Here is a 25,271-nt window from a genome sequence, read left to right on the forward strand (position 1 = left end):
TATGTTTAGCTAAGATGGCGGCCAGGCATTCAGCCAACACCTATAAACTAGAATCTTACTTTGTGTTTTTATCATGTGTTTCTTTGTGATTTCTGTTCAGCTCAAGCAAGCAGTTACAAAGAAAGAAGAAGTAACGGTTTCACCCAGGAGCAAGGGGGGATGGAGGAGGAATTTCCTCTGGCCGTCAAGGTTACAGAAAAGTATAGAGTTCATAGCCAATAGAAAAGATATACTTTATCTTTCACCCCCCTCCCACTCCTTCCTCTCGTGAAACCTATGTATTGTCTGCTGTTTTCAGAAATAAACCAGAGATACTGATTAACTCCATGTAGTGGGTTGTCTGTCTGATCTCTCCGTGCACGTATCTTAATTAATTTGGAGCAGTACATCAACCGAACTGGCAGCTTGGCCAGAACCAGAACAAGGGAATGCAGATCCCCTCCTCTACATAGGAAATCACTGTCGTAGTAAAGGATCTGTCCGTCAGTGTGCAGGAGTGCGCAGTGCCATTAAAGACAACACGTCAGTTAATGGGCATCTACCACAGGGATCAGTCCAGAGAAAAAATGTAATTTTAATATATGCAAATGAGCTGCTAGGTGCAACGGGGGCGTTGCTGTTACACCTCAAGGCTCTGCTCTTTCTGCAACTTCTGCGCCATCTCCACTCTGATTATATAGAAAAAATTCACAGGACTCGGAAATATAATGCAACTTAATAAAGAATATTTATTCCATCCATATGAAATTTATAACAGATAAGGCCAACGTTTCGGTCCGTCCCGGACCTTGATCATGGCCTATAAAAATACATATAATACAAATGAAAAATACATATGAGCAAAAATTACAATAAATAAAAAAAATTGAAGGAGGAGGAGGAAGGGAATGAAGAAAAACAATAATGATAATGGGGAGTAGTCTGTGAAGAACATAGGTATATATCATGTAAAGAAATCATCAGAAAAACTGTAGACAAATAGACATATAAAGACCAATTAATGTGATTAGAAAAGTAGAGTAAATCAAAATGTGTGGCATGGTAGTTTAATAAGGCCTCTTTCACACTTGCGTTGTCCGGATCCGGCGTGTACTCCATGTGCCGGAATTACACGCCGGATCCGGAAAAACGCAAGTGAACTGAAAGCATTTGAAGACGGATCCATCTTCAAAATGCGTTCAGTATTACTATGGCACCCAGGACGCTATTAAAGTCCTGGTTGCCATAGTAGGAGCGGGGAGCGGGGGAGCAGTATACTTACAGTCTATGTGGCTTCCGGGGCGCTCCAGAGTGACGTCAGAGCGCCCCATGCGCATGGATGACGTGCCATGCAATCACTTCATCCATGCGCGTGGGGCGCCCTGTCGTCACTCTGGAGCGCCCCGGGAGCCACACGGACGGTAAGTATACTGTTTCCCCCGCTCCGCACTACACTTTACCATGGCTGCCAGGACTTTAGCGTCCCGGCAGCCATGGTAACCATTCAGAAAAAGCTAAACGTCGGATCCGGCAATGCGCCGAAACGACGTTTAGCTTAAGGTCGGATCCGGATCAATGCCTTTCAATGGGCATTAATTCCGGTTCCGGCCTTGCGGCAAGTGTTCAGGATTTTTGGCCGGAGCAAAAAGCGCAGCATGCTGCAGTATTTTCTCCGGCCCAAAAAAACTTTCCGGTCCTGAACTGAAGACATCCTGATGCATCCTGAATGCATTTCTCTCCCTTCAGAATGCATTAGGATAATCCTGATCAGGATTCTTCCGGCATAGAGCCCCGACGACGGAACTCTATGCCCGAAGAAAAGAACGCAAGTGTGAAAGAGCCCTAAGTAATCTGAACAAGATCCTACTGGTCATAAAAAAGGCATAAGAGAAAATGGCCTGATGCTGTTTAATATATAGTCTGCGCAATATACTCCTGGTAAAGAGAGACTGACATGAGCGGAATTAGCCTACTGCTTGAGTATAAAAAAGTTGGTGAGAAATATATTATGAGCCCAGAGTATAGCCAGAAGTAGTGCTGAAGTATAGGTAACCTGTCAGTACATTTATCAAGTTATGAGGAGAGATTTAGATGTACATACCGGAAAGGCAGGAGCGCGCTGTGTGCTGGATGGCATTGCGCTTACTGTACTGCGCATGCCCCATTTAAAAGCGGTACTTTGGCGCTCTGGATGTGTCACATGATTAACGTCTGACATCACTACGTACGCGCACATGCGCGGACAGCTAACTGTGGGTAAAGTGGGCTGATATCTGCCAGTGATACAGCGCAGAACCGTGTAGATAAATGGAAATCAAGTAAACGGCCAATGTAGAATAAATAGCGACCTGACTATGTGCGAAAAGCAGTCACCAGACAGGACAAATATCACAAAACATCTAAATCTTACAATAGGATTAATAATTTATGTTCAGGCGGTAGTATAGATTAGCGAACACCTGAGGTTACTGTACCCACAAAAGAAACATATAGGTCATACAGACAAGCAAGGTGTATGTTCGGATATAATCGCATTCATGTGGGAGAAAAGGTAAGTAAGTATACAGGGGCACTGCGCCAACAGTGGGTTAGTAGATGCAAATATATTAATTGTATATGAACATGTATTTACTAATGAGTTACTATACCTTCAAAATAGCATCACTTAGTCTGTGGAAAAAGAGAGTGACAGTTAAAAGAGATAAAGAGAAAATGCTCGGGTTACGAAATTACATGATCCAATCAAAATTACATGATCCAATCAAAAACTGTTGAGTCCCATTGGACACAGACTCATCAATAGTCTCATCCACAGACTCCATTCTTACACCGCTTTCAATCTTCTTGGAAAAAATATTGACTCCTTTGACACGACTCACTAAATCATACTTATTGGACACTTCACACTTTCTTCAGATTATTTCAACATTACAACGTATTCCACCTGACTCTTGGTTGACTTAGATGTAAACAGTCCTTACACTTCAATCCAACATGAAAAAGGATTAGACTCAACTTCTGTGCTCTTACAAACATCCTCATTAAGTGCTGTTGCGCTCTGTTCTGTATAATAACTTTTTTATGTTTGGTGATAAATATTACCTCCAAAAAAGGGGACCGCAATGGGGGCTAATGTAGCCCCCCCCCCCCCCCCGTGCTAACATCTTTATGGCTAAGTTCGAAGACAATTTTGTATATCCCCACTCATTATATCAGAAATATATGCCATTATGGCACAGATACATTGATGATATCTTCTGCATTTGGACAGGCGATAGAGTCATTTAACTTGTTTCATACTTACCTCAATAGTATTGATAGTGACCTTCAATTTACTGCTCATACCAATGAGACCAGTATTAACTTTTTGGACACCAGTATTATTAAAAACTAGGATGGGGTCCTAAATATAGATTTATATACTAAACCCACTGATAGAAACACACTTTTATTGTATTCTACACTGACCAAAAATATAAACGCAACACTTTCGGTTTTGCTTCCATTTTGCATGAGCTGAACTCAAAGATCTAAAACATTTTCTACATACACAAAAGACCCATTACTCTCAAACATTGTTAACAAATCTGTCTAAATCTGTTAGTGAACACTTCTCCTTTGCCGCGATAATCCATGAATATTGCACTGGTGTGCCTTAGACTACCCACAATAAAAGACTACTCTGAAATGTGCACAGTTTTGCCTTTTGCCAGTAAACCAGTCAGTATCTGGTGTGGCCACGATTTGCCTCACGCAGTGCAACACATCTCCGTCGCATAGAGTTGATCAGGTTGTTGATTGTGGCCTGTGAAATGTTGGTCCACTCTTCTTCAATAGCTGTGCGAAGTTGCAGAATATTGGCAGGAACTGGAACAGGCTTCCTCACTGTGACGTAGTCGGCGCAGGCGCAGCGAGGAAGCCGGCACCAGGATCGCATCATTCACTCACTGCGCCTGCGCCGAAGACCGAAGTGAACGGCGCAGGCGCGGGATTTCGCCAACGATGCAGGGAACAGTGGCATCAATCAAGAGGAGCGGGGCGGGCACAACACAGGACCTGGGCGGAATACAGGGTGAGTGGACGGAGCCTCTAGGTGCTGATTTTACGCCCACATAGCACCTAGAGGCTCATTAGCATATAACAAAAGTGCATTTTTAACTAAAACGGCTGCAGGGACTAACGTTAGAAACACACTGTTATGTAGTGCTGACATGGGCGCATCGCTATGTCAGTCAGCTACATAACAGTATTTCTGGTGGTAGAAACCCTTTAAGTTGCATTATATTTCCGAGTGCCGTGAATTTTTTCTAACTAATTCCGGGACATTTCATCCCATCACTGAGCACCGAATCCCTGGACACGGTGGAGTGCCTGCCAGTTCTAACACTCTGCACTGTGATAGACAGGGCCAGGCAGTGAAAAGGTGATCACTGACCCTGACTTCTTCCAAAGTCTCACACTGCAGATTACGGACGCCTCCTAGGTCCACTATTGCAATAGGTCTACAGCAATAGTGGACCTAGGAGGCATCCGTGATCTGCAGTTTGTGACGTCACACTGAAGACTCTTCTCCCTGGAAATCCAACAACGCGGCTTTCTGCCATGCGTGCGAGCGGCCGGCCGGCGCCGCACATGTGAGTTGTAGGAAGCTGAAGACCTATTGCGAGATTTACATCGCGGCAGCCTGGAAGTCACTTGCGGAGTTAGCGGGAAGCAGATACAACCCGGCTTGGTTTGAATCGCCCCCATATTATCATTGAGGCAAGTACTGACTGAATGTGATATAATATTGCCCTTCTTGCGCACTTTTGAGGCAGTTATTGTAATTTACCTTACATTCCCATTTCTACTCTCACCAGCTACAGCTCAAACTTGTGAGAGACTAAGGGTCAATTCACACGTCCGCATCCGTTACGCAATTTTGCGCAACTGGTGCGGACCCGATCTTCGGGTCCGCAGCTCCGAAAAAGATAGAACATGTCCTATTCTTGTCCACAGCTGCGTACAAGAATAGGCATTTCTATAGGGGTGACGGGCGGGTGTGTTGCGGATCCGCAATTTGTGGGTCCGCAACACACCACGGACGTGTGAATGGAGCCTATTAAATAAATGTAGCGGACTACACAATCTTTATCAGCACGGGTTCAGATCTACCTTTTTAGTTTGTACACACTAATACCGGGACATAGGCAATAACCCGGGTAGAACCCAGCAGCGACACTATTATAATTAGAGCTATTTATAACGACATTGGCTCTTGGCGGCAGCGCAGGTATTCCATCCTTGATTGATATATTAAAACAGGCATCCTCAAACTGCGGCCCTCCAGCTGTTGTAAAACTACAACTCCCACAATGCTCTGATGTAGGCTGATACCTGTAGGCTGTTTGGGCATGCTGGGAGTTGTAGTTTTGCACCAGCTGGAGGGCTGCAGTTTGAGGATGCCTGTATTAAAACCTCATTTTTCTCAGCAATGCGGGCACATATGAATATGGGACCCACACAGATGCCTTCAGCTGCCAAGTGCACATGGAACAGGTCAGCCAGTGTCATAGGGACAAATCTGCTGATGGATGGCCTTTAAAGGAGTACTCCAGAATTTTGATATTGATGGTCTATATTCAGGATGGGCTATTAATATCTGATCACTGGGGGTCTACCACCCCACAACACCACCATAGTTCCCAAGCAGCTCCAGCATTGAAATTACACAGATTTATTTGCTATGTAGTGGTTGGGATGGAGCTGATTACTGATTCAGTGGGAGTAGTACTCCATTAGCTGTGTAATACTAGTGCCAGAGCTACTCTGGGACAGCTGGTTGGTAGGAGTAGGGGTGTCGGAACCCTGCCCATCAGATATTAATGCTAGAGATGAGCAAATCGACTTTAGATGTTTCATCCGAAGTCGATTCGCTCATCCCTAATTGATGCATAGACTTATCCCTATCCAGACGGTTGGACCTCGAGCGATCACGAGAACAGAGGCCCCAAAATATGACATGAGAATTGTACGGTGGTGCGCATGAGTGACCACTGCTCTGTTCACTTCTATGGGATTGCCGACTACATTGCTCTTATATCTCTGGCAGTCCTTTAGAAATCAATGGAGCGGGGGTCCCTCGGGTGCGCCACTCTTCCATTCTCATGGGGAACGTCAGGGTCTCCATTCTTGTCTTCACCGGGGATTTCCAGTGGTCCACCGACCAGCACCTTCATGAGGGTGGAGATATTAGGACGTTTCACGCTGGTCTTTGCATCCTCTTGCGCTGCTCTAGAATTAGCCTAATTTATGATGAACCGTTTCTAGGCGTACGTTGGTAAATTTGCCGGAGCCGGGACTGCCCCTGCTCTGCCCTCGTACCACTCAACTGTCAAACTTCTCTACACCAACTATTTGACTTAGTAATGTCACTAGCCGGTCAAAAAGGGGACTTGTGATTAGTTTTATGTCTAAAAATAGTTGATAACTAGTGGGAACACCCCTTTAAGTGCACTACTTCCTCTAAGAGTGCTATGCTTCTTCATTAGGGGGCTTCACACGTGGCAGATTTTGTTGCAGAAATTCTTTGCGACTGAAAATCAGTTCCATTCACGGGCCTTGCAGAAATCCATGTGCTGGCCATTAAAACCCCATTCACATGAATGAACTGATTTTCAGCAGCAGAAATTTCTGCAACAAAATCTGCCGCGTGTGAAGGCGCCCTTAGGCCTCTTGCACACGAACGTATGTGTTCCGTTCCGTGGCATTGGAGACCGCAATTTGCGGTCCCCAATGCACGGAGAACGTTTGTGCGGCCTCCGGGACAGATCCAGACCTATTCAATGTGATCAGTGCAAGTTCTATCTTTTTGCGGAACGGAAGTACGGAACGGAACCCTACAGAAGCACTCCGTAGTGCATCCGTAGGGTTCCGTTCCGTGCTTCCGTTCTGCATTTCCGGACCCATTCAAGTCAATGGGTCCGCATCCGTGATGCAGAATGCACACAGAACGGTGCCCGTGTATTGCAGATCCGCATGTGCGGTCCGCAATACGGCAACGGGACACCTACGTTCGTGTGCAGGAGGCCTTAGACTGAACTACGGGCAGCATGAACTTAGTGACAGGTATGCTTTCCAGCCTTGTTCACACACCGCAGTTCTGGTGCAGCTTTCTCTAGTGATAATAGCTTATTCTCAGAGGTTGGGGAAAATTTATTTATAGTGGCCATGGACGAAAAATCCGCCAGTGTATCCTTGGCCAATCAGAGTGTAGAACAGGGTGAAATAAGCGGCTGCCAGTAGCGGGGAAGAATGGATTGGGCAGGATACAATCCTACATGCCCGATCCTACTTTCCAGTGATTTGGGAACTCTAAGTGCAGACAATTAGACATCTGGACTATACAAGCAATATATACGGGTGACCATGTGTTTGTCTCATTGGGCCCAAAGCCTCCCTTGAAAACCAACTCATGGGAGACAATTAGACCGCTTTCACACAGTCTGTGTCTGATCAGTGATTTCCATCGTGAGCCAAAACCAGGAGTGGAGTCTGCACAGAGATAAGGTACAATGGGAATATTTTCTACTGTTCTGTTTTTGACCTGCTCCTGGTTTTGGTTGACAAACACTGATCAAATCACTGACCAAACACTGACTGTGTGAAAGCGGCCTTAGACTACATGCACACGACCCCTGTGTGTTTTTTGCGGTCCGCAAATCGCGGATCAGCCAAACACGGATGGCGTCCGTGTGCGTTCCGCAACTTGCGGAACGGCACGGACAGACTTTAATATAACTGCCTATTCTTGTCCGCAAAGCGCGGACAAGAATAGGACAGGTTATTTTTTGTGGACCATGGAATGGAGCAACGGATGCGGACAGCACACGAAGTGCTGTCCGCGTCTTTTGCAGCCCCATTGTAGTGAATAGGACCGCATCTGAGCTGCCAAAACTGCGGCTCGGATGCGGACCAAAACAACAGCCGCGTGTATGAGACCTTATGAGGAGTAGCACGGCACAGCTGAAGTCGGGATTCGGTTTGTCCACCTATGTAAAGGAAGTGTGAACCTCTAACGGACTATACACCAAGACAAGAGTCCAGTCCAGGCCCTTTCTAAGCATTTGGCCAGGTTCACAATGGCATATTTTGGCTACATTTCCCAGCCCAAGCGCGAGTCTAATGACCTGAGAGCATCATGCCTGGACTATGGCCACAAGCCCTGACCCAACCCTGGCTCTAGGGTTGCCACCTGGACACAGAGGGGCCATTGCCGGTATTTAATCTGTGTTGTTGTTGCTGGAAAGGCCATTAATCCTTTAATGGATTCTCAGTATAAGGCCTCCTGCACATGAACGTATTTTCTTTCCGTGTCCGTTTTTTTTTTTGCGGACCGTATAAGGAACCATTCATTTCAATGGGTCTGTAAAAAAACGGAAGGTACTCCGTGTGCTTTCCTTTTCCGTATGTCCGTTCCACAAAAAAAAAATAGAGCATGTCCTATTATTGTCCACATCACGGACAAGGATAGTACTGTTCTATTAGGGGCTAGCTGTTCCGTTCCGCAAAATATGGAATGCACACGCACGTCATTCGTGTTTTTTGTGAAACCGTTTTTAACCGCCGTAATCTCGCTCATTTGGCGCATGCACAGTTTGTTCCCTGAGGCTGATACCAGCATAGGGAAGAAACACCATGCCGACAAGCGCATGTGCGAGATTACGGCGATTCAACCGTGTGACGTGGGGAGCAAGTAGTGGATTTGGAGGATGCGGGGGGCGGTGCTCGGCTCATTCACAGTGGGTGTGGCTGGGCTCCTTACTAGCCTTATTTGCATATATATAAAAATCATTTTTTTTTTTACTAAATAAAAGCATTCAGAGCTATGGGGAATGTATATTGCGGACGCGCTAGTGGCGATCTAGCAGCACATGTCCTCAGCTCTATAGGCTAAAACTAGCTGACAAAATCCCTTTAATTTTCTGTTTTACCACATTTAGGCCTCATGCACACAACCATATGTATTCTGCCAGCTGCAAAAGCCGGATCCGCAGAACACAGATGATGTCTGTGTTGCAGCCGTTTTTTTTGGGAGGACTTACGTGGTCCGCATTTTGCAGCCAGGTACAGGACATGTTCTACCTTTTTGCACAATCAATGGGTCCACAAAAAAATGCAATGCGGACGTCATCCGTATGTTGCAGACTGCAAAATACATCCGGCTTTGGGCCACCTTCCCAGTCAGTGTTTTGATCAGTGATTTCCACGAGTGGAGCCTCCAAAAGGGTGCGGATCTTTGGATAATTAGCATATTATAAAAGTTTGATTTCTGGCGTAATGGGGGCATAGATAAAAGTAGGCATAGGCTAGTTAGGGTTGGGTGCAGTGGGACCTGTTTTTGTGTGTTTTGCTGCTATGCCAGGAGCTGGACCCATATTGAAAGAAAAGGTCATTAAGCCCTCAGTGTCACCAACTGTGCGCCTTGGGGATGCAGCTGGCACCTCTGCCCTGTACATGATTTATCAAAACCACTGCACTGACTGCGGGCACCCACACACATCACACCCTGGCATACCGGGCAATTCCTTCCCGCATTTAACTGCAGCAGAAGGCAGCGATCCCTAGTCAGCCAGCCGATTGGCTAAGACGCAAGCGAAACTCCGCCCACCATCCAGAGACACTAGAGACTGGCAGGCAGTATATAGCGGGACCTGGAAACAGCTACTGCGCATGCGGAATAGTAGGTCCTGTGGACTACATAACCCGGCATGCTTTGCGGTGTGCGCTGTTGTACTGCTCCGGTTGCTGTGCGTCTCCTGGTGTGTCAATGACGGCCGCCTGGGGTTTATCCCGGACAGTATGACGGATCTGGCAGGTAATGTATGAGTCTGCTGTGGTGACGCTGGGTGTGCATGGGGGCATTCATGAGTGGGGAAGGACGCACTAGCTGGCTGGAGTCATAGGGGCTTATCCACACTGATAGACCCACCACAGGGCGAGTTCTGGGCAGTTTCCTGGCCATGGACCCATTTCAATGTTTAGTTCACGGAACCACTTCCTTGTGACCGGGTCACCACCATGCTGGAGAGCGCATCGTCCATCACCGGGCTGCTCCTGGACCATCACCGGGCTGCTCCTGGACCATCACCGGGCTGCTCCTGGACCATCACCGGGCTGCTCCTGGACCATCACCGGGCTGCTCCTGGACCATCACCGGGCTGCTCCTGGACCATCACCGGGCTGCTCCTGGACCATCACCGGGCTGCTCCTGGACCATCACCGGGCTGCTCCTGGACCATCACCGGGCTGCTCCTGGACCATCACCGGGCTGCTCCTGGACCATCACCGGGCTGCTCCTGGACCATCACCGGGCTGCTCCTGGACCATCACCGGGCTGCTCCTGGACCATCACCGGGCTGCTCCTGGACCATCACCGGGCTGCTCCTGGACCATCACCGGGCTGCTCCTGGACCATCACCGGGCTGCTTCTGGACCACGGGGAGAAGTTGCTCTTGGAGCACGTTTTGGTCCAATTTTTTTTAACCCCTTAAGCCATGGAGGATATCTGTGTGAGGGCTTTGGTTTAGGCCCCTTTCACTCGGGCGAGATTTCCGTGCTGGTGCGATGCGTGAAGTGAACGCATTACACCCGCACTGAATCCGGACCCAGTCATTTCTATGGGGCTGTGCACATGAGCGGTGATTTTTATGCATCATTTGTGCGTTGTGTGAAAATCGCAGAATGCTCCTCTTTGTGCGTTTTCCACGCAACGCAGGCCCCATAGAAGTGAATGGGGTGCGTGAAAATTGCAAGCATCGGCAAGCAAGTGCCATGGAGATGCCGGCTGCGCGAACAACTGGATTAAGGTGAGTTAAATTTATATATATTTTTTTAACCCTTCCAGCACTATTATACTATGCATTCTGTATTCAGAATGCTATTATTTTCCCTTATAACCATGTTATAAGGGAAAATAATACAATCTACAGAACCTCGAACCCAAACCTGAACTTCTGTGAAGAAGTTCGGGTCTGGGTACCACATTCAGTTTTTTATCACGTGCGTGCAAAACACATTGCACCCACACGATAAAAACTAAACGGAACGCAATCGCAGTCAAAACTGACTGCAAATGGGTACCTACTCGCGCGGGATTGCCGCATTGCACCCGGGACGCCTCCAGAGCCAAAACGTGACCCCCGTGTGAAAGAGGCTTTAGGCTTTTTTTTGTTTTCTTTTGTGGGACAAGTTTTACTTTCTAATGACATTTGAATAATGTAGACAATGTAGTGGGAAGCTGGGCAAAATTCCAAGTGGTATTGGGGTGGGAAAAAAAATGCTATTCTGTCACAGTTTTACTGGTCTTGTGTTTGTCATTGTCCGTGAGGTAAAACTCCCTTATTGCCTGCATTCTCTGGGTCATATAGTTTTTCTTTCTTGTTTTAGTAATAAAAAAAAAAATAAATACATTTTTCTTTTCTTCACCTTATTCCAACCCCATACTTATTTTTTTTCTTCTTTAATAGTTGCATAACTTTTTATTCCGGGATGATCTGTAGGTTTTTTTTTATTTTTTTTTTTTATACCTTCTTAGGCTACATTCACACATCAGTATTTTTCTATATCCCGAATTTCGGTCCGTTTTTTGCGGATCCTGAAAATGTTTTTGTATGTCATCCGTTTTTTGCAGATCCATTGACTTTGTCTTGTACCAGGATCCGATTTTGCGGATGATAATAATAGGACAAGTTTTATATTTTTTCGGACATGCGGAACGGAACAACGGAAACGGACAGCACACATTGTGCTGTCCCAATTATTATTATTTTTTTTTCAGGACCCATTAAAAATGAATGGGTGCACAACTGGTCCAGATCTGTTCCACAGAAAACGGAACAGATCAGGAAAGAAACAACGGGCGTGTGAATGGACTCTTAGGCTACTTTCACACTAGCGTTCGATCGGATCCGTTCTGAACGGATCCGATCATAATAATGCAGACGGAGGCTCCGTTCAGAACGGATCCGTCTGCATTATATTGGCATATAAAAGCTAAGTGTGAAAATAGCCTCGGACGGATCCGTCCAGACTTTCAATGTAAAGTCAATGGGGGACGGATCCGCATGAAGATTGAGCCATATTGTGGCATCTTCAAACGGATCCGTCCTCATTGACTTACATTGTAAGTCTGGACGGATCCGCACGGCCAGGCGGACACCCGAACGCTGCAAGCAGCGTTCAGCTGTCCGCCTGTCCGTGCGGAGGCCAGCGGAGCGGAGGCTGAACGCCGCTAGACTACTGCAGTCTGAGCGGATCCGCATCCATTCAGACTGCATCAGGGCTGGACGGAAGCGTTCGGGTCCGCTTGTGAGCCCCTTCAAACGGAGCTCACGAGCGGACAGCTGAACGCTAGTGTGAAAGTAGCCTAAGAGTGTTTTGGCTTTGCTTTTTATTCAGTTAGTTTTTTTGAAAGTGAGGTGAGTTTTGATTTATTTTTCCATTACATGTGGTGTTATCCTATGGAGACCTGCCACCTGCTGGCCGCCATAAGAACTACAGCTCTGATACGCTTGGTTTCTTAACCAATGACCCGCATGTTCCATGGCGTACGTCCCGTTGACGAATCTGGTGCACGCTCCTGTGCAGGAAGATAATTGCACCATTTTGATAAATTCCTCCCTGTTTATCTTGTGTTCTATATTGAAAATGGGCCGGACCTGCTTATCTTCTGCTATGTATCTATATACTGGTTTTGACTTTTTTATATTGGTCTAGGAGGATTAGGCACCAATAATGATCGTTCATGAAATGTACACTATTCAAGTGTCTCAAGGAGATGGAAGGACCATTCCCAGATTTGAGGGAGCTGCACAAGAAGTTGCTGCAAGCTGCACCCCTACATGAAGACGTCTCTGCTTGTGCAGCACTATTAATGCCACGTCTTGCAAATGAAGCCTCTAACAGCTCAGGTAAGGCAGCTTGGTGCATCTTTGTCATGTCTAAGGGCATCCACCGGCTGGGGGGCATCTGCACATGGCAGCAGTGTCTCATGCGGCAGCTCCTACCGAAGTCACTTGAATGGGTTGTGCCGCAGTATAACGTCACAGCCGCGTGTATAGATGTACATTTGTGTCTGGGGGCAGGCATCACAGCCACTATATCCTGCTACGGAAAACGGATAACACAAATCAGATTAGTGGCCTTCTTGAGTTTGGGCCATTAAAGGGGTTTTGCTCTGGCATGATATTGATGACTTACCGTATTTTTCGCCCTAAAAGACGCACCGGTCCATAAGAGGCACCTAGGTTTTAGAGGAGGATAAAAAGAAAAAATATTTTCCATTACACCTCAGTTCAGACCAGCAATCAGCCTCACAGGAATTGGCTGTGTTCCCTTACTAACCGGTGGGCGGTCACCCGCTATTGCGGACGCCTTCAGCAGTCGGGGCAGGTTCCCATGCAGCACGATAGAGGCTGGGAAGGGGGCAGAGCCACATTATAATAGAGGAGGATCGGCCTGGTGAGTCACGTGCTTGCAAACCCCGGGATATCTTGTGGCATCATAAGATCCCGTGAGATTTTGTCCCTGCAACCAGGAAGTGCGGTAAAAACTGATTTTAAATTCAAGTTCCTAGCTAGAAACCGAGGATCCTTGTCGGGAAGGTCCGGATCCGGGCTGTTTAAAGGTCATGGAGAGTCTACCTCTGCACCTGTGGTATGGATGAAGGGTATGTACGGTGATATGTTCTGTTCTATTGAATACTGGCTTATGGCAGTCTGTTGTTTTTCAGGATAAACCTAAGGCCTCATGCACACAAATGTATTTTGTGTCCGTTCCGTTTTTTTTACAGGTGGGATGCAGACCCATTTATTTCAATGGGTCTGCAAAAAATGCGGACAGCACACCGTGTGCTATCCGTATGTCTATTCCGTAGCCCCACAAAAAAAATATAACATGTTCTATTCTTGTCAGTTTTAGGCATTGTTACAATGGATCGCCAAAATGAACGGATGGCATACGGATGTCGTGTGTGTGTTTTTATTTCGGACCGCAAAAAACACATACGGTCGTGTGCGTGTAGCCTAAAAAGGCATCCTCTAGAACAAAATATAAAGAATGTGGATTGTGTAAAGCAAAGTTGGCTCCTACCTATACTAAGCTACTTTGTCGCCCTTGTATTGAGTCTACAATTGCAGAAGAGTTGCCTTCCATGATGAAATGCATGAAGGAGTTAATTAAAGAGGAAGTGGGGAACGCACTTAAAGGAAACCTGTCACTGGGATTCTGTGTATATTGCTGAGGACATGGGTTGCTAGATGGCCGCTAGCACATCCGCAATACCCAGTCCCCATAGCTCTGTGTGCTTTTATTGTGTAAAAAAACAACAACAATTTGATACATATACAAACGCAAAAACACAAATACAATCGCACTCTGCAACCAGCACTCTGCCCTGCCTCTATGCTGGATGTTGAATGAGGCATTAGTGTACATTTTGGCCACAGCGTAATAAGCCACTCACCACGTCAGGGTCGCCTCTGAGTGGTCCCTAACACTAGTTCCTACCTGTTATAGGCCATGACAGCCACACAAAGTCCAGGGAGTGCAGGTACAGCATTCGCCATAGCAATGTGCACCTGCATACAGGGTTGTGCTGACTGAACCCCCCACATTTTTTTTCTTTGTAGTATATATTGGAGGTGTGGCGATCTCCATGCAGTCATGCACACCTGACCAGTTAGACTGCCCTGGAGGGTGGTTTTAAAGTCAGTATAAAACGGAGTCTGCTTTCATAGCACCTACCAGTAGCCATTTGGCTCCAGGAGAAGTATATAGTGGGCTCAGCATGCATGTTGGTACTTGCATCCCTGGATCCAATGAAAGCTGTAATGGCACCGGACGGGGTTAAAAGCAGAGTGTGCCTGGCGTGCATGCTGTACCTGCACTCCCTGAACTTTGTGTGGCTGTCATGGCCCATAACAGGTAGGAACTAGTGTTAGGGACCACTCGTAGAGGCGACCTTGACGTGGTGAGTGGCTTATTACGCTTTGGCCAAAATGTACACTAATGCCTCATTCAACATCCAGCATAGAGGCAGGGCAGAGTGCTGGTTGCAGAGTGCGATTGCATTTGTGTTTTTGCATTCTGTATCTGTATTTCGCCATAGCAATGGGCACCTTCATACAGGGTTGTGCTGACTGAACCCCCCCACATTTGATTTGATACATATGCAAATTAACCTGAGATGAGTCCAGCGTGAAGGAACCCAGCACCGCCACCGCATCCTCAGAATCTCCTCCTTGCTCCTCGAAGTCAGAAAGCTAGAGCGCCGTAATCCCGCGATGCGCGAGCTAGTACATGCGCAGTTCCTTCCCTGAGGCTGATGCCAGCACAGGGAAGGAACACTATGAGGACATTGTGCATGCGCTAGCTCGCGCTTCACGAGATTACGGCACTCTAGCTTTCTGACGTCGGGGAGCAAGGAGGAGATTCTGAGGATGCGGGGCGGTGCTGGGCTCCTTCACGCTGGACTCATCTCGGGGACAGGACTCATCTCAGGTTAATTTGCATATTTATCAAATCGTTGTTTGTTTTTTGTTTTTTTGCACAATAAAAGCACACAGAGCTATGGGGACTGGATATTGCGGATGTGCTGGCGGCCATCTAGCAACCCATGCCCTCATCTCTATACACAAAATCCCGGTGACAGGTTTCCTTTAAGTGCGTTCCCCACTTCCTCTCTAGTGAACTTCTTCATGCATTTCGAGTCTTCTGTAATTGTAGACTCAATACAAGAGCGACAAAGTCACTTACTATAGGTGGGAGCCAAGATTGCTTTACACAATTCACATTCTGGTGACAGGTTCTCTTTAAATCCAAGAAAGTTCCTCATAAGTCCCAGGATAAGTCTCCATCAGTTTACTCTGAAAACTCTAGCTCAGAAGATGATGAGTTTTTGTTAGAAAGTGAGGAACTGGGCTCGGATTCGCCTTCTGAGGAAGACAGGGGTGGTAAACTCCTTTTTTTTTTTTTTTTTTTTTCTCTCCCTATTCAGGATATGGATCAGCTATTAAAATCTGTTAGAGCTACTATAAACATCAAGGAACAAAAATGTATTTTCCATTCAGGATGTAATGTTTGAAGGGCTAGAAGGAAGGAAGAAACTTTTTTTTTTTCATTCATAAAAATGTATCTACTTTAATATCTAATGAATGGAAAATCCAGATAAACTGAACTTTATTCCATCATCAGTTAAGCGAAAGTATCCCTTTGAGGAGTCTGAGTCAGATTGCCAATCTTAGGATCGGGCTCCAAAGATTGATGTGCCCATAGCAAGTTTTCCATAGATCCTCCCTTCCTTTTGACAATTTATGGCAGTTAAGACACTGGATTTCCTATCCATAGTGTCTTTTAACTATGGCAGACAGTTTTCTTAGACATACATGGGAATCAGTGGGGGCCTCCTTTTAAGCCCAATATTGCTGCTACTTGAACAGCCAAAGCCCTTATCTTATGGATTAAGCAGCTCGAGGCTCAGATCAAAGATAGTTTCCAGAGAGCAGTTATTGGAGAATATTCCAGTAATTGCTAAAGCGGCAGACTTTTTAGCGGATGCTCTTAGATAATCTAATTTATGGTTAAAGAATTGGTCAGGAGAAGTGGCATCAAAAAACCGCCTATGTAATATTCCTTGCGAAGGCAAGTATTTATTTGGTTCAACCTTAGATAATATTTTGAAAAAAGCTGGTGATAAGAAAAAGAGGTTCCCTTTCAACCAATTATATTGCCTGGTTACCGCAGGCAATATAATTATTTTCGTCAGAATAAAAGATTCCCCGGTAAAGATAGGAGCCTGGGTAGGAAGAATAACAGGTGGAAATTCTCCTATTCTAGATCAAAAGGCTTCCTGTTCAGGGGTCAGTGCTCTCTTCCCAAGAAGGATAATACACAATGACGCCAGGGTGGGAGGAAGATTGTCAAACTTTCTCCCCGCCTGGTCCAGAATTTCCAACAGCAGTTGGATTTTAACCTCTCTAAGAGAGGGGTTCAAGTTGGAGTTCCGTTCTCCGCCAGAAAAAAAAACTAATTTCAGAAATGGGTAAAATAATTCAGGGGGCGCTAGAAAGTGAGTTGGATATGTTGTTAGGAAAAGATGCTCTTATTCCTTGCCCTCCTGGAGAAGAAGGTTCAGGTTATTATTCCAATCTCTTTCTAGTAAAGAAGCCAAACTGGGATTACAGGACAATTTATAAATTTGAGGTTTGAACACATTTTTGAAATACAAGAAGTTCAAGATCTGTAATATATCTTCTTTACAAGGATTGCTTTATGGTAGTGCTGGATATAAAGGATGCGTATTACCATCTGCCCGTTTATCCTGGTCATCGGAAGTTTCTGAGAGTGGCACTGTGATTTAAGGGGAGAGTAAGTCTCGCGCAGACGCAGTGTCCACTGAGGGCTGCACCAGTGCGATTTGCTGGAGACTGAAGGAAGAGCGAGCATCGGACGTCACTGGGCTCAGTGCATGCCCAGTGACGACGATGAAGCTCCTGCCCTCAGTCTCCAGCAAATCGCACTGGCACAGCCCTAAGTGGGTACTGCATCTGCGCGAGACTTCGCTCGGCCGTCAGGGAGGGGGAGGAGAGGGATGAGACGCTGTGGGCGGTTAGGGATTCAGGAGGAAGGCGTTTTGGGCACTGCAGGGGGGCGTTACTGGGCACACAAAGTGGAACATAACGCCCCTCTGGGCACCTTCAGGATTAATTAGCATAATTATAAAAGTCGTTTTTCAGCAAAACTACTGGACAGATTACCTTGAATCAGCTTTGCTGTTCTATACTGTAATCTGTGGAGCATGACTGGTTTAAAATCTGAATTTGTGTTATGAGAGGTGACAGAATCCCTTTAAACATGAAGAGAGCATATGCCTTCAGTCAAGCAAGCAAGAATAGTCAGATGACTGGATTATGGAGGGCTTCTCGTATCTGAAAGAGTATGGGAGAGGCTCCTCCTTTTTTATACTTGTGGGTTTCCTGTCCTAGGAGGCGGACCCTCTCGCTTGGTGCTGTCATGGACTCTGTAAAATTAAATTACCGGTGAGTGTAATTATCATTTTCCATCACATTATACACTGCTCATTTCCATGGTTACGACACCGTACAATCAATCAGCGGTGGCCGTGCTTGCACACTTTAGGAAAAATGCCAGTCTCCCTGGTGGCTGGGAGCATGCATAGGCTGATCCTGTGCCGGCCACTTTGTATTTGTGCTGAAGAAAAGGCTGTAATTATGGAAGCGAGCAGTGTTTAACGTGATGGGGAAAAATGAATCCAACCAGCAAAGGAGGCAGTATGGATAATAATACATTAGTATAGTAAGTGCCTTGTATTAACTTTCTCTACATGATAAATGCCATCTGCTGAAGTGAGACAACCCCTTTTAACAAAAAAAATAAAATAAAAATTCTCTCCTCTTTCTTCTGAGCCATTCTCTGTGGTGCTTGTCCAGTCCTCCTTGCACTGTTTGTTGAAATGACAGCATTGATAGGCCAAGGATATGGTACATGACCACTGTGGCCGAAGTCGTGTCTTTAAACATGGCGTCCGCGTGCAATGGGCGTCATAACCACTGAGACCCACAGCGCATGTATTTGATCAGCCATAAAGGGGCTATTAGTGGAATATACCAGTACAGGCCACTAAGCAGCATTGTATTGTTATATAAAAATGATCTATAGCCATCAATGAACACAGTGGGCAATCTATTGCCAGTTATAGTCACCCAGGTTGACTTAAAGGGGTATTCCTATCATACACAATGTGGGCATATCGCTAGGATATGTCCCCATTGTCTGATAGGTGCAGGTCCCTCCTCTGGGACTCTCGCCTACGTTGAGAACTCTCCGGGCAGAGTGGTGGCTGGAGGACCCCAGCCACCACGGCCCCATAGAAATTAATGGAGGGCGATTGCTCATGCGCAGTGTGCCCCCCACCACCTTCCCTGCTCCATTCTCTGTGTAGGTGTGGGTCCCAGAGGTGTTTCAAAGGTGAAGGAAGCCTTTCACACATTAGTAATGATATACACGAGTTTGCATCGACTGTTTCATTCTCTGCAGTTTTGCCTGTGCCTAACCTTCAGCATGACAGGAAGATGCGCATTAAGGAATTCAATGTATGGCTTGGTGACTGCTGTCTGAACCAAGGGTTTGGCTTTGTGTCTCATGTTAGCTCTTGTTGGAATGGAAAAGAACTGTACAAGAAAGATGGTTTGCATCTGTCTCTCAAGGAAACGAATGTCCTCGGTGAACAGTTCAAAGTATTTGCTAAGGAGCATTTAAACTAGGAAAGGGGGACAAAGGAGTGATAATCCAGCAGTCCGACTGCCCCCCCCCTCCTTCCCCGAAACAATGCCAGAAGATGCCAGTTGCGCATAGGTTAAGAAATGACAAGCTCAGAGTCTTGTCTACAAATGCTTGCAGTTTAGGGAATAAGATCAACGAACTTAAGGCTATAATATAGATTTAGTGGCTGTTACTGAGACATGGTTCAATGGGAGTAATGACTGTGATATACCAGGGTTCTCTCTATATAGGAAAGACAGAGAAGGCAAGAAAGGGGTGGCCCTGTATGTGAAGGATACCATAAAATCAAATTTAATACAAGTTGGCAAGACCAATTTAGAGTCTGTTTGGGTTATGTTGCAGATTGATAATCATAAGGTAACTCGTGTAGGTGTGATATATAGACCACCTAGCCAAATCAAAGAATTAGATCTACTAGTTGAGAAAATGGCTAAAATGACATTGAAAGAGGAAGTTATCATTATGGGAGACTTTAATCTTCCTGATTTGTAAACTGGAAAACCAAAATAGCTAGTTCTGCCAGGAGTACAGCTATTCTAAATTCCCTACTGGGATTATCTCTAGAGCAAGTAGTTGAGGAGCCAACCCAGAAGGAGGCCATTTGAGATTTAGTATTCACAAATGGGAATTTGGTATCTGATATTACTGTAGGGGAAAGCTTGGGATCAAATGATCACCAGTCAGTGTGGTTTACTATAAGTAAATGGGACTACTTAAAAGTTGCACTATTGAAGGCAACAGATAATTGCATCAGGCTTGTCAGTAAAAGCAAAAAAAAAAGGAAGAGACCACTGTGGTACTCAGCAGAAGTGGCCAAAATCATTAAAAACAAAAATAGCATTTAGTAATTATAAATATAAAAAAAACACAAGGATAACAGTCAAATTTATAAGATTAGGCAGAGAGGCCAAGCAAGTTATAAGAGCTTCTAAAGCACAGGCAGAAGAGAAATTAGCTCAGTCAGTGAAAAAGGCGATAAGGCATTCTTCAGATGCATAAATAAAAAAAAGGAAACTAAAACAAGGAATTGCCAAATTAAAAACAAAAGACAGAAGGTATATGGAAAAAGATAAAGAACTAGCTGACTGCCTCAGTGAATACTTCTGTTCAGTTTTTATGAAGGAAAAGGACCTCAGTTAGGAAGGAAGACTAATGACTCTTTTGATGCATGTGTCTTTACAGAGGAAGAGGTTCTAAGTCAGCTGTCTAAAATTTAATACAAATAAGTCACAGGGGCCTGATGGGATACACCCAAAGCTATTAAAAGAGCTTAGCGGTGAACTAGCAAAACCATTAACAGATTTATTTAACCAATCACTGGTAACAGGAGTTGTCCAAAAAGATTGGAAATTGGCCAATGTTGTGCCCATTCACAAGAAAGGTAGTAGGGAGGAATCGGGCAACTATAGGCCAGTAAGCCTGACATCAATAGTGGGGAAATTAATGGAAACCATACTTAAGGAGAGGATTGTGGAACCTCTAAAATCCCATGGATTGAAAGATGAAAAACGGCATGGGTTTACTTCAGGGAGATCATGTTAAACTAATCTATCTATATAATATATATACAAACCGGATTCCAAAAAAGTTGGGACACTATACAAATCGTGAATAAAAACTGAATGCAATGATGTGGAGGTGCCAACTTCTAATATTTTATTCAGAATATAACATATCACGGAACAAAAGTTTAAACTGATAAAATGTACCATTTTAAGGGAAAAATATGTTGAATCAGAATTTCATGGTGTCAACAAATCCCCAAAAAGTTGGGACAAGGCCATTTTCACCACTGTGTGGCATCTCCCCTTCTTCTTACAACACTCAACAGACATCTGGGGACCGAGGAGACCAGTTTCTCAAGTTTAGAAATAGGAATGCTCTCCCATTCTTGTCTAATACAGGCCTCTAACTGTTCAATCGTCTTGGGCCTTCTTTGTTGCACCTTCCTATTTGCGCCAAGATGCGCCAAATGTTCTCTATAGGTGAAAGATCTGGACTGCAGACTGGCCATTTCAGTACCCAGATCCTTCTCCTACGCAGCCATGATGTTGTGATTGATGCAGAATGTGGTCTGGCATTATCTTGTTGAAAAATGCAGGGTCTTCCCTGAAAGAGATGATGTCTGGATGGGAGCATATGTTCTAGAACCTGAATATATTTTTCTGCATTGATGGTGCCTTTCCAGACATGCAAGCTGCCCATGCCACACGCACCCATGCAACCCCATACCATCAGAGATGCAGGCTTCTGAACTGAGCGTTGATAACAACTTGGGTTGTCCATGTCCTCTTTGGTCCGGATGACATGGCATCCCAGATTTCCAAAAAGAACTTCGAATTGTGACTCGTCTGACCACAGAACAGTCTTCCATTTTGCCACACTCCATTTTAAATGATCCCTGGCCCAGTGAAAACGCCTGAGCTTGTGGATCTTGCTTAGAAATGGCTTCTTCTTTGCACTGTAGAGTTTCAGCTGGCAACGGCGGATGGCACGGTGGATTGTGTTCACTGACAATGGTTTCTGGAAGTATTCCTGAGCCCATTCTGTGATTTCCTTTACAGTAGCATTCCTGTTTGTGGTGCAGTGTCGTTTAAGGGCCCGGAGATCACGGGCATTCAGTATGGTTTTACGGCCTTGACCCTTACGCACAGAGATTGTTCCAGATTCTCTGAATCTTCGGATGATGTTATGCACAGTTGATGATGATAGATGCAAAGTCTTTGCAATTTTTCGCTGGGTAACACCTTTCTGATATTGCTCCACTATCTTTCTGCGCAACATTGTGGGAATTGGTGATCCTCTACCCATCTTGGCTTCTGAGAGACGCTGCCACTCTGAGAAGCTCTTTTTATACCCAATCATGTTGCCAAATGACCTAATTAGTGTTAATTGGTCTTCCAGCTCTTCGTTATGCTCAAATTAACTTTTTCCAGCCTCTTATTGCTACTTGTCCCAACTTTTTTAGGATTTGTTGACACCGTGAAAATTTGAATCAACATATTTTTCCTTTAAAATGATACATTTACTCGGATTAAACGTTTGATCTGTTATCTACGTTCTATTACACATAGCATCCACATCATTGCATTCAGTTTTTATTCACAATTTTATATAAATATATATATATATATATATATATATATTTTTATTATCTTTTTCTTTTTTTTTTTTTTTTTCTTTGATTGGGTGACTAAAATAATAGATGGAGGAGGTGCAGTAGACATCGCTTATCTAGACTTTAGTAAGGCTTTTGATACTGTCCCACATAGAAGGCTTATCAATAAAGTGCAGTCATTGGGCTTGGACTCCCATATTGTTGAATGGATTAGGCAGTGGCTGAGGGACAGACAACAGAGGGTTGTAGTCAATGGAGTATATTCAGACCAATGTCTTGTTACCAGTGGGGTACCTCAGGGATCTGTTCTGGGACCCATATTGTTTAATATCTTTATCAGCAAAATTGCAGAAGGCCTTGCTGGTAAGGTGTGTCTTTGCTGATGACACAAAGATTTGTAACAGGGTTGATGTTCCTGGAGGGATACACCAAATGGAAAAGGATTTAGGAAAACTAGAGGAATGGTCAAAAATCTGGCAACTAAAATTTAATGTAAGTGCAAGATAATGCACCTGGGGTGTAAAAACCCAAGAGCAGAATATAAAATCGGTGATAGTCCTAACCTCAGTATCTGAGGAAAGGGATTTAGGGATCATTATTTCAGAAGACTTAAAGGTAGGCAGACAGTCATAGAGCAGCAAGAAATGCTAGCAGAATGCTTGGGTGTATAGGAAGAGGCATTACCAGTAGAAAGAGGGAGGTGCTCATGCCGCTCTACAGGGCACTAGTGAGACCTCATTTGGAGGATTGTGCGCAGTACTGGAGACCATATCTCCAGAAGGATATTGATACTTTGGAGAGAGTTCAGAGAAGAGCTACTAAACTGGTACATGGATTGCAGGACAAAACTTACCAGGAAAGATTAAAGGACCTTTAACATGTATAGCTTGGAAGAAAGACGAGACAGAGGGGATACTTTTAAAGGGAACCTATCACTGGGATTTTGGGTATAGAGCTGAGGACATGGGTTGCTAGATGGCAACTAGCACATCCACAATACCCAGTCCCCATAGCTCTGTGTGCTTTTATTGTTTAAAAAAAAACGATTTGATACATATGCAAATTAATCTGAGATGAGTCAGAGCTTGAAAATATGACTCTTCTCTGGTCACACAAGTAAGATATGTTAATTTGCATATGTATAAAATATTTTATTTTTTTTTTTTTTTTTTTTACACCATAAAAGCGCTCAGCTCATAGCCTGAGAGAAAATAAAGCCTCTCCGGCTATGAGGGAGCTATGGGGACTGGGCGCCGCTCTCCAAGTCTGTATAGTTAGTTTAGATTTTTTTATTCTAGTGAAAGGTCCTCTTTAAAGAAAAACTGCTACAAGGGGACATAGTTTTAAACCTTTGCTCCTCCTAATTTAAAAGTAATATCAGGAAGTATTACTTTACTGAGAGAGTAGTGGATGCATGGAATAGCCTTCCTGCAAAATTGGTAGCTGCAAATACAGTGGAGGAGTTTAGGCATGCATGGGATAGGCATAAGGCTATCCTTCATATAAGATAGGGCCAGGGGCTATCCATAGTATTCAGATATATTGGGCAGACTAGATGGGCCAAATGGTTCTTATCTGCCGACACATTCTATGTTTTCTTAACCAATTCTGCTCTCTAATTTTAGCAATCCATGAAAATGCTGGAACAGAGACTAACCTGGCCACCACATGGGTAGCCCGAGATGTTACCTTGCTTCAGCTCTCCCTCATCCAGATCCTGATCATCAAAGCTGAAAACCTCTGCACTGAACCGCAAGTTAGATGTCAGTATTCCCGAGTGCTGGAGCTGCTGCAACACAATGGAGCTGACACAACAATTGTAAGAACTAAGCATGTGTAAAACTTGACAAAGGGATCATGAATATCTGATCTCGTAGAGACCTGTGGGTTGGCAGTCTTCGCCCACCCCAATTGGCGTCTTTGTGACCACTCTGGCATTACTGCTTGGTGGTGAGTGTCTGGAAGACGGGGCTCTCCTCATACTCCAACTCCATCCCCATCCTCTTCAGTGGAATGTAAAGCCTGTTGTCCGTTTACTGCTGCTGTGAGGGTAAAATTATATCTGAAGAGTAATCCTCATTAGAATAGTAGGTTGAGGATTGGAATGATTGACAGCTTTGTTGTTCTCTTGATGGGTCTAGATAAACATGGCAGCAGAGCAGCAGTGCCTTGATTAGTATTGGTTCTGACCAGCCACTCAACTGGTGGTATAAGGCTCCTTGCAGACTAGCATGTGTCTTGCTGCCAGTCCGCAGCGCAGCTCCTGGCCTGACCTCCCAGCACTGACTGGGTCACATAGCATTATATTGACTTATGATGCTATGTAACCTTTACAGTTCCGGATTGTATTGGATAACACTGGCAGCATTATGTCAGTGTCATCTAATGCATTCCAGAACTGTAAGGGTTACATAGCATTATATAAATTTATGATGCTATGTGACCCTGGCGTGACGCACACTCGTCTGCAAGGGGCCTAAGGGAGGTGTGGTGCTCAGTCACTCATTCAGATTGGTCACACTGATGGTCTGAGAGCGTTAAAGGGGTTGTCCAGCCGTTAATATTGATGACCTATCGTCAGGACAGGTCATTAATATCTGATTGGGGGTCCAACACCTGGCACCACCAGTCAGCTGTGAGATGAGGAGGCGGCACTCCATGTGAGCGCCGCTTCCTCTTCATTACACTACGTCTCGTCTCCTGTGGAGCGGCGGCATAGTGTAATACAAGTACCCGCTCCATTCACCTGAATGGAGTGGGTACCTGTATTACACTGCACTTCCGAGACGAAGTGCAGTGTTAGGGCGCATTCATGTGACAGTGTTTTGTGGAT

General features: G+C 45.1%; 1 protein-coding gene across 2 annotated transcripts in view; it reads left to right on the forward strand.

Moving 5' to 3' along the window:
* The first annotated feature begins 9,717 nt into the window (after window positions 1-9,717).
* LINS1 (lines homolog 1) overlaps window positions 9,718-25,271 on the forward strand; it is a 60,439-nt gene continuing 44,885 nt past the window's right edge. Inside the window, exons 1-3 of one of the 2 annotated variants that reach the window (XM_044279412.1) lie at window positions 9,718-9,835; window positions 12,736-12,929; window positions 24,064-24,257. In XM_044279412.1, the coding sequence (XP_044135347.1) occupies window positions 12,764-12,929; window positions 24,064-24,257 (360 nt within the window). In that variant the 5' untranslated portion in view covers window positions 9,718-9,835; window positions 12,736-12,763. The remainder of the gene's footprint in view (window positions 9,836-12,735; window positions 12,930-24,063; window positions 24,258-25,271) is intronic. The other variant, XM_044279413.1, reaches the window with a different exon arrangement.

Source organism: Bufo gargarizans, chromosome 2, assembly GCF_014858855.1.
Source record: "Bufo gargarizans isolate SCDJY-AF-19 chromosome 2, ASM1485885v1, whole genome shotgun sequence".
NCBI classification, from domain to species: domain Eukaryota; kingdom Metazoa; phylum Chordata; class Amphibia; order Anura; family Bufonidae; genus Bufo; species Bufo gargarizans.